Consider the following 8150-nt stretch of genomic DNA (forward strand, 5'->3'; position numbering starts at 1 on the left):
AATCTTCTGCAAGTTAGAGACTGGAATCCAATTTTTCAAATGATGTCTATTTTAGACATCAAATCAGCATATGCCACATGGATGAATCTAATATTTCAAACCCCCACAGGAAAGGTTAGAGAAACATGGGGCAACATAGGAGTAGGGTAAAATAGACATGCATCAGTAGGTTAAGATACAGTTCAAACATCTTAAAAGTCCTGATGTGCCACCTCAAAAAGCCCATAGACTAGGGATGTTAACTATAATCTCCTTTGCAAACATAAGCACCATATGCCATTCATTATTCACAAAACAGAAGCACCATCCATGAGAATCTACCCTCTTGGCAGAGACCATATTGTACAAAAAACAGTACATTACAAAGTTACATTGTTGGCAATCACATTCAGATCATGTGACGCACAAGAAACATTACTGCAACAGTCTAACATGTCTACAACAGAGTTCAGTAACATCATTCTCTGTACAGCACCATGCCCAAATGGTGGCGAAGCTTATGAAATATACAACGGCTTACACAAAGTGCTAAGCAAATTTGTACAATTTCCATGGAGAGATCCATTACATGTCCATCTCATCAAAAATTTCTGTCTCTTCCTTGTCAGACTCGTCAGTGATAAAACCATCTGATGTCAAATTACTGCAAGCAACAACCAGCACAACAGAAGAATATAACACCAATCGACAGTTCAATCTCACACCAGGAAAAACAAATAGAAAAAAAGACCCACCTTAGGCAACAACAGCGGAAACTTACAACACGCTTCAACTTTCTATTATAAAAGAAGAAATTGAAAGCCCATCTGCAAAGATCCGAATATCAAGGTCAATTTAGATGCAAGAACTATAGAAAAATCTGCATGTGGTACTGATCATCTTACATCGCTCCTTTTTCTAGGAATGGTACTCCATCGGAATCAGGATTGTAGCTGTAGATCTCACATTCTGATAATTTGACAACCTGCACATTAGTAGATAGGTTATACTCAAGTACAAGTTTTTGCCAGCACATTTCTCAACTAAACTTACTTCATCCAATGCTTTATATAAACTTTCGAGTAGACTGCCGCCACCATTAGCCTCAGCAAATTCCTGTGTCGAAAGAAAATCATAGAAAACATGATGCCTTCATTTGGGAATGTAAGCAGGCAAATGTTTTCTTTTCTTATTAAAGAACAGAAATCAAATAAATACATCATTTAGGTAGCCAGCCAGAAACAGTCCATGTACATTCCTTGTGGCATTCCAAACACAAATATTGTCCATAAACAGGAGCAAGGAGACCATAAATGTGTACTACTAAACAGTATTTAACACCAGTTCCGCGTATATTCCACACACCTTTGCTGTTTCAAGCATGTAAGTGTCAAATGTCAGCATGAAGCTGTCCCATCCTTCCTCTGTGAAAAACTGATGAGCTCGCACAGCACTGGTACACCATATACATATTGGCAAATAATGAAACAAATAATTATTCTCTTGCACCCACATGTACATCAGTGACATTGCATATGGAGGAAGCAATATTAAGACCAGCAAGAACCACTAATACACGGACAATCAGGATCACTTTGGGAAATGGAGAGACTCGAACTCTCAGCTCAAAGAGCAACGGTTCTCCAACCGTCTGTCAAACCTTTTGACAACACTCCCAGTTCTGGTAAGAGAGGATGAATAGCGGGTTGCCATGTCGCCCAATAAGCTGACAGTAGCATTACCCATAATCCTCCCTCACCATGCCTTTACAAAGTAGTATGGAATAAGAGACAGATACCTGAAGTCATAATCTGGATAAATGTGGCTCAGAGTGAGAACCAGGTAAATCAGTGTCTTTCGGCTGGAACGAAGAGAAACTATAGTTAATTGGGGGGGGGGAACAAATGGCAAGCCAAAATATCTAAACCTATATAGCCATCTTCACCACCTTGATCTACTCGAAAGGAATCCACCCGGAGAGAAGGACCGGTCACTGTCTGAAGATTGCCCAAGAGAATCAAGAATCTGGATGGATGAATTTAAAAAACTTAAAACTAAGGAAAAATGAAAAATATGGGGTAAAAGAGAAACAAAAAAGGAGAAAAAAAATATCTAAAGCAACAAAAAGTAATATGAATAAACAATTGAATAAAATCAACACAGAAGCCAAATAGGATAAATTATTAATAAGTAACAAGCATTCTCTCTCCCTATCCCCACCAGTAGTGGACCAAGATAGATGTTCTAGATAATTGGAGTTTCTTCCATATCATTCTCCAATCTTGTTATGTGGAGCATCCCCACAAAGCGGTCAGGATTTTACACTCAAAAGGTCTACACAGATCACCTTCAGGGATCATTTTAACTCTTATAATATGGTAAAAACAGTACTACCATAGTACCACGGAGAGGATTAAAATATCCTTTAAAATACACCCTATTCTCTATGCACTACAGCACTCTGTCTTTGTCCAAACTTTGCTGGAATCAAATACAATAATTCCGTGACAAGTTTTACTTACCTCATTTTCCAAACTAAAAGATAACCTTCTGTCAGTTCCTGTATGCTTGCCTACAAATACAAAGAAAAATTAACTCCAGTTGTCTTGTTCACATGCCAATATATAACAAAAAGTAGTAAAATTTTACTTACAGGAGTATGCTTCAAGACTTCCTCTAACAGTACACTCTCCAAGGTTTACATGGTTTAAAAAATCATTAATGCTGAAGAAAGAAATATTTTATTTATCAGACCTATAAGCAAAGTAAAAGAGAGCAAAATTAACAACCTTTCATTGCTTCTAAACAATAAAAGAGCTTAACAGATACCTGTCCAAGGGAGTGTGTTCCAGAAACTTCATGTTCAAATCTACTTCGAATTTTAATCAGATAAACAGTTTTGTTTTATACTATGTCTCCAATCAAATGCCTATAACCAAGCAGAGAACATAATCTGAGATTCCCTGTAAAGTAGAGACTGGGTGTATGAGCAGTAGCAATATAGCAATTGTACAGACAGATGCATATAATATTGTTATGATTTGTTACAAACTTTCAAATGGAAATGGAAATGGAACATCTTCAAAATGGAAGAGGAATTAACTTTTCCTAGCTTGGTTAAAAATTTTGAAAAGAACATCAGCCATGACAGCACTAGTGAAGATTACATCCTACATTCAGAAGTGCGTTTCACCAGCGCAGTTGATACACCTACAATTGCTTTTGTTTTCAACAAAGAGTGTGTAAAAATACATTTTATTCATTACTTCCATTAGAAAGAAGAGACTGTGTTCAGAAAACCATGAAACATTTTCTGTTTTTGGAGGAAGAGAAGCAATCTTAAACAATCAAGTTACTAGATAAAGAGTTGTTTTCTGAACCAAAAAAATCTCAGCAGGATCAAGTACAAAACTAAAGAAAACAATGGCACCCCCCTTGTAACACCATCTGTTGGCAACAAAGCTTAGTAACAATGTAGAACTCTTGAATCAATTAAGAGAGAAATAAGGTTTGGAATCAACAAAAACAATTGAATGGTATGGGGAGAGTGGGGTTGGCTATCTCAGGTAGGGCAACACAATTATCCCACGATCTTCTTAAAGGCTCAAGCCAGTACTTCATGAATCAAAATTCTGTAAAAGCCTCCTACACATGCTTATGTAGATGACTCAAAAATAGATGTAAATGCTAAAAGAGAAGGCCCAACTGAATGTTTTACTATGATTTACTAGTAAACTATACAAGATTGATTAAGAATATGAAACATGAATGAATATAGACTCATAATGGAACTAACTAAACCGAGAATCCTGTTTTCATACTCCCTACCCATATTTAGGCTTATTATATTGGCTATATACGGAGTAAACACATGGGATCAAAAGCCCAACACAGGTATAACAGACAAGTAGAATCACATCAATTTAACTATGCTGCTGTAACAAATAAAATGGTTACAACCGAAAAAACAACACTAAACGTGCCTTGTTCGTCAAGGCAATGCTGTGTGCCTGCCTATTGCCAAAGCATGTAGCAAAGCCCACAACTGCCAGAGTGCCAGGTTTGCCTTGCCGCCTAGATAACCATGTTCCCAACTATACAAGGAGGATAATTCAAACTATTGCTGGAGAAAGTGATGGACTTCAGCTGTCTAAAACCACACACACCCACAGCAGCAATAAAATTGTGGGAGCATTAAAGGAGAACTTAGATTTTCATGTTGACTTCAACTTCAAGTCTTAATTTGAATTCAAATCCTAATGGATATTTGACCTAAATCCTAGTATAAGTCTGACCTTGACTAGACTTTGCTTTTTCTAATGGGGAGTCCATCCAGAAATAAATGAATGAAGAGTTTTCGTTTAAACATTGCTTACTCCTAGGAAGAGCTATTATATTCTCAACCCCCGCTGAAGATTCTTTAAAAGGTTAAGCTATTCTCCTCAATCATTCATGCTGACGTTCAAGAAAATCTTCAATAAATAGTAAGTTGAATCATCCCTCCCCAACCACATTTCTTCTTCCTCTAATCCTCTAAAACATAAATACTACGCTTTTCCCACCGAATTGTCCTCCTTTTGGATTGATTTCTCCTCCCATTCATGGAACAAAATTTCGTCGAAACTTGTGAAATTTCCACCGAAATTTCCCATTTTGGGAACCTTGAAACGAAAAAACTAGGGACCGGAAAAGAAATCCTAGATTTCGATTGAAACCGTCGAAATTTCATTGAAACTTGTCGAAACCTTGTTCAACCCAGCCAGACCACCTAGTTCATGAAAAAAAAAATTCCAACATTTCGTGGGATACATAGGAAATTTCGCGGAAACCTTGGTCTTTTTCCTGCAAGTTTTGTTGCTTTCCCATATTTTCAATTTTTTTGTTTCTTTCATATTTCCCCAAATACCTCATCTATCAGTACTTCTCTATCCAAATTTCATATTCTTTCAGACTGGTTATCTTAGGCATGTTGATGACCAAACTTATAAATTTACAGTTGTCGATTACCTTGACAACCATAGGCATAAAATGTCATGGGATGTCTATGTTCGTTGGTTGAAAGAGAAGATGTTACAGGCATAGTACTACTCAATTTACAGGATGGATCCATCGAGGCACTGCTCTTGGCACTGAGTTGTACTTTCCTTTTATTGTCAATTATTTTGTATTTGATGTTTTGATGTTTTGAAGTTAGAAATTATATATTGAATGTTATGTAATTAAATAGTTAAGTTTATAGTGTACTTCTCGGACAACTCTACATTGATGTTATGTACATTAAATGACATATCTACATTGACTTTTTTAGCAAAGTACAGTCAATGTGTTCTTTGTACTCTAATTAGTTAAAATGCAGAGTCCCATTCTAAAATACTCCCTAAAACTTGTGTACTTCTCGGACAACTCTACATTAATGTTATGTACATTAAATGACATATCTACATTAACTTTTTTAGCAAAATATAGTCAATGTGTTCTTTAAACTCTAATTAGTTTAAATACAGAGTCTCATTCTAAAATACTCCCTAAAACCTGTGTACTTCTCGGACAACTCTACATTGATGTTATGTACATTAAATGACATATCTACATTGACTTTTTTAGCAAAATACAGTCAATGTGTTCTTTAAACTCTAATTATCTTAAATACAAAGTCCCATTCCAAAATACTCCCTAAAACCTATCAAAACTTCATGTCGAAACTTGCACAAAAAAGTCGTAAATTTCCTCGAAATTTTCCAATTTTCCACCTAGATCTCCCATTTTCACCTAGTCGAAACTTGAGTTTCCCTCTAATTTTTTCAAAGAGTCTCACTATAAGGAAAACTCAATCCGGGTAACATCCCATTCTAACCCTTCAAAACCCTAGATACCTTCATCTTCTACTTTCCTGAATCCTGAAAACCAAACCATATTTGCTCAAACTTCCATCTCAGCAATATTATACTATCAGAACATGATCAATAAATCACTTGACATAACCCCATCATCAAATCAAAGGTCCTACCAAACCATCACCATAACCATACTTTGGCTCAAAACCCCATTACCTAATCAAACATTGTACTTAAGCTCAGATCCTGGTTATTGGCTTCTATTTAGATCCTTCCTAATCTAACATCTATATGCTATCATAACTCCATAAAAAACATCACCATTCTTTCCTATTCTACATAATACTCAGGATCTAACTGTTGAATGATTCCCTAGATGAAGAAACATGATACATGGGACTGTGTGGATGGTGAATCAACCCTTACCAATCCAACGCAGTAGACAAGCATCCAGAGACCACCGAAACCCAAGTATTTTTAATCTGAGGATCCATTCTACGGATCTTAACCACCGCTCTGGTCACCATGCACAACGATTTTGTTATTAACGTGAGCCATGGATTCACAGAAACGGATTTAATGCACTGACCTCGTTCAATTTTTTTCATAAACATGAAATAGATGAGAAAAGAGAAAGATTCGTCTAACACAATAAGGTTCGGCTCCACAACAAAACTCGGAAACAAGCATAATCATACTAAATCAAGACTAACAGTCAAGATAATTATCAGACATCCTAAAAACGGCCTTTCACGAAGGTAGCATCACTTATTTCTCTACCTGAATGGAAAGAATTCACAGATCAACCGATTACTTCCACAGCAACAAATCCAGCCAACTACGAGTCAAACAGTGCACAACATGCTGATCTAACAAAACTCAGAAACAAGCACAACATACTAATTTTTTTGGTAAAAAACACAACAATCTAATTAAATCATATTAAATCAAGACTAACAGTCAAGATAATCATCAGAAATCATAAAAATGGCCTTCGTAAAGGTAGCGTCTCTCTTTCTCTACCTGAGTGGAAAGATTCAAAGCTCAACCGACTACTTCAACGGCAACAAATCCAGCCAACTACAAGTCAAACAGTGCGAGATGAGACCAAGAAAGCAAGAACTGAAAGAGAATCAGAGAGTATTTGTAGTCATGTGGAGTCTCTGAGGAATACCTGAGATCGCTGCCAGGACCTTCACGAGACGACGCGTCGATTCGATTTAGGGTTACGATGTCTGAGATTTGAAAGGCAAAGGACAAATGAAGCTTGATGTCCGTCGGAAAAGGGCTGTCCGTTTCCTCTTATTATTTTAATTTTAAGACATCTTCTCCTTTTTTGTGGTAAAATTTTAAGAGATTTTTTTCTTTTTCTTTTTTCTTTTTTACTCTTTCCTTTTTTGTGGTAGATTTTAAGCGAGGTTTTAAAAAACGTATTTTTGGTAAAATTATGCTCAACCATCCCCTTATTTGTGACAAAATATATATATAATTTGAAATATCTTGAGGGTTAAAAAAAAAAAAAAAAAAAAAAAAAAAAAATCACATAAACAAAGGTGAGGAGATTAAACGATTTGTTCGCTCCCGCCCGTGTGTGGCTCTCGCATACGCGCTATGTCACCCACGCACTCTTGATGGTATCAGAGCGTGGTTCATGCATCCATCTTGCATCCGGATATTATGTAAGGAACGTTTTCTCAGTACCAAATTCTGAAGTTATGGTTCAATTTCTATGGAATGCATCCCCTAGCCCAAAAGGAAAGTCTATTATCTGAACTTCGTAGAGCGAGCTTGGCTATAAGTCTCAGTTCTGATAATTAGATGGAGCCCTGTAGGCTTTGTGTTTTGCGCCAAACGAAATTTACCATACAATACCAGTAAAGACCACGAGAAAACCACTCCTTCGATATCTTTGCATTCATATAGTATAACTTTGCATCAGGCCAAGATAAGTAAGTCTTAACTACGAAGGTAGTACTTGAGTAGGATATACAACTTTATTGATCACTCGTTGTATCCGGTTCTTTGTTCTCTATTCACTATTCACTTTGTTCACTTCTTTGCTAGTAAATTTACTTTTCGGAACTCTAGTAAATTTTCCTTCTTGTCTTTATAAACTTGCTATAATGAAGGAAGTAGTAGATAAATTCTTGTTTATATTCATCTTTTGCATAATTGTAATAATTTTTCACAAATAAAAGAAGTATTTTGCAGTTTACTTGAATATTACAAAACAATTGTGAATATTATAGAACTTCCACAAACATATGTTGAACAAGGATTAACTCTTCCAATAGAAATCCGCGAACTTATCTTTGATAAGTTAGCAATTTCTATTAA

The 8150-nt window shown here is 36.1% G+C and overlaps 1 protein-coding gene across 1 annotated transcript; it reads right to left on the reverse strand.

Moving 5' to 3' along the window:
- Positions 1-204: 204 nt before the first annotated feature.
- Positions 205-7104, reverse strand: LOC149023229 (transcription regulator). The gene is made up of 12 exons (XM_089143780.1): positions 6988-7104; positions 6837-6893; positions 2809-2942; positions 2633-2703; positions 2502-2551; positions 1928-2004; positions 1778-1840; positions 1345-1432; positions 1033-1095; positions 885-964; positions 735-806; positions 205-643 (listed from the first exon to the last, which is right to left on the reverse strand). Exons 3-12 carry the CDS (start codon positions 2838-2840, stop codon positions 565-567), a joined length of 675 nt encoding a protein of 224 aa, XP_088999906.1. The 5' UTR covers positions 2841-2942; positions 6837-6893; positions 6988-7104; the 3' UTR covers positions 205-564.
- Positions 7105-8150: the final 1046 nt, after the last annotated feature.

The sequence above is a fragment of the Hakea prostrata genome, chromosome 2 (genome assembly GCF_041222555.1).
Source record: "Hakea prostrata isolate BN-2017 chromosome 2, UWA_Hpros_2, whole genome shotgun sequence".
NCBI classification, from domain to species: domain Eukaryota; kingdom Viridiplantae; phylum Streptophyta; class Magnoliopsida; order Proteales; family Proteaceae; genus Hakea; species Hakea prostrata.

What these genes read in the sequence shown, in the direction of transcription:
- LOC149023229 (XM_089143780.1), bottom strand. Translation starts at nt 2,840, where the DNA reads ATGAAGTTTCTGGAACACACTCCCTTGGACAG. An exon ending in ACATGCTTGAAACAGCAAAG is followed by an intron (nt 1,096 to 1,344) that starts GTGTGTGGAATA and finishes CTTTCGACACAG; the next exon opens with GAATTTGCTGAGGCTAATGG. An exon ending in TTCCTAGAAAAAGGAGCGAT is followed by an intron (nt 807 to 884) that starts GTAAGATGATCA and finishes GGATCTTTGCAG; the next exon opens with ATGGGCTTTCAATTTCTTCT.